The 1,856-nt window shown below is 37.7% G+C and overlaps 1 protein-coding gene across 1 annotated transcript in view; it reads right to left on the reverse strand.

The window, feature by feature from the left end:
* Nucleotides 1-1,856, reverse strand: part of LOC107102228 (lactation elevated protein 1-like) — a 17,415-nt gene that overhangs the window by 6,145 nt on the left and 9,414 nt on the right. The window contains exons 11-12 of the mRNA XM_015401440.1: nucleotides 550-690; nucleotides 352-462 (exon numbers count right to left, since the gene is read on the reverse strand). Of these exons, the coding sequence (XP_015256926.1) occupies nucleotides 352-462; nucleotides 550-690 (252 nt within the window). The remainder of the gene's footprint in view (nucleotides 1-351; nucleotides 463-549; nucleotides 691-1,856) is intronic.

The following is a 1,856-nucleotide window of genomic DNA, read 5'->3' on the forward strand; positions in this document are numbered from 1 at the left end:
CTGGAAATAAAAACCTGTTGCTTTTTTCAGAAGAGTGCAATTTCATATCAACATGGAGCCTGAGGTGTGTCCTCGCCTCCTCGGAGGACATTTTGCCTTTCCTGGAGACTTATTTTAGCATAATTGCGTAAAAAATACCTTAATCTTTTTAATAACTTTTTTAATCCCATTGAATTCATCAGTCAGAAGTACAACACACTATATGTCTGAGGTTTAAAACATCTCCAAAATTTTAATATCCATAAATTCAACTGAACTCTTCTGTTAAAAGCCTCTTTAATTACTAATGTTTGGTTCTGAAAGCACATTCTGCTCGTTTAGACACCGGTTAAACCGAGTTCCAGCTCTCACCCGTTTCAGCCCCAGGTCATCCATCATAATGTGGCTCTCGTCATGACTGTGATCACCGTCATTAACAAAAATATCCTCCAGCGGGTGTTCTGCAAGTATTACCACCCGTACCTGAGTAAAGAGGGAATAAAAATAATAAAAAGAGATTTTAGGTCTCAGACTGAAAGTTATCAGGGTGAATAGATGACTGCGGCGTACCTTGTGCTCGTAGAGGGCGTCTACCAGCGTTATGAGACGCCTGGCTTGAGTTTTTTTGTTGAGCGTCAGGAGAGGAATGTTCCGAATAAAGACGGTGTCAAACAGCCGGGATATTTCCAGGTAGTCGCTGGCCCCCAACGGCTGAAAATACATTGCATTTTATTCTGTTTACATTGAACACTTTCATTTTGTCGGGTTTTTAAATTCCTTTTTTTCCTCATTTTAAGCCAGTTACCAAGTCGTTTCCATATATTTTCAATTCCATTTCAATTCAGTTTATTTCTATAGCTCCAATTCACATCATGTCATCTCAGGTCACTTTCCAGTTCACCAGATCATCCAGTCAGAATGATTCAAAGTTTTCTATCTAAGGAAAACCAGCTGATTGCATCGACTCATTGACTCTTCAGCAATCCCTCACACTTTATCATTTTGTTTATACATTTTACTTTTCCCATCTTATTAGCCATGCGCCGATCAGAGCCCATCACAGCATTAAATCCATTCATTCTTCAACTGCTCTCATGTACGTCGACATGGTTTTATCAGGAATCAGAATTATAGGAGATGAGAAAGTATCATCAACTGTTTTAGTGGAGGAGGCAGCAGAGAAAAGCTTTTTTTATTCAAAATGTAAAATAGAGACAAAGTTGAAATGCTCTTCAGAGGTTTGCAGGTAGCTTTAAAAAAAAGTTTATTTTCCACCAGTTATAGTGCTCTATATTCCGGCGTTTCACACACTTCTCCTTCCCTTCTGCTTCAGGCTGAGCTCAGAAAGCGTCTCCTCTTCCCTCTGTTGTCCAGGTCAGTGATTACCAACCAGGGGCACTCGTACCTCTAGTGGTCCGCAAGTGCATTGCAAGGGGCACATGAAAACACCGTTTTTGTTTTTCTTTATGAGGACCCAATTAAAAAAGCTTCTAACAACCAAAAAGTAATTTTTTCTCATATGTTTGAGTTCATCTTCAGCTTTGAAACATCCAAACCAAGCAGAGGAACAGACTGGATGATATCAGCTGCTTTTTCACACTGAACTAACAGTTCATCAAAGCAGCTCAGGAGTCTTGATAAAAACAAAGTAAAACTAATTTAGTCAGTCTAACAAACAATTTTGTTCTATATTTAAATTCATCAAGTTTAAATGTGATTATAGCAGAATTACTTAAAGGAGCTCCAGGTTTATAATATGATTTTATTTGGGATTTATTTCGGTTTCTTACTAACCTCCAGGCATCATATTTATGTTGCTTTTTTTTTTTTTTAGATGAAAAGTATAAATGCCTAAGAATTAAGTTCAGATAAAAAAA

This window comes from Cyprinodon variegatus, unplaced genomic scaffold (assembly GCF_000732505.1).
Source record: "Cyprinodon variegatus isolate N-32 unplaced genomic scaffold, C_variegatus-1.0 Scaffold1219, whole genome shotgun sequence".
Classification (NCBI taxonomy): Eukaryota; Metazoa; Chordata; class Actinopteri; order Cyprinodontiformes; family Cyprinodontidae; genus Cyprinodon; species Cyprinodon variegatus.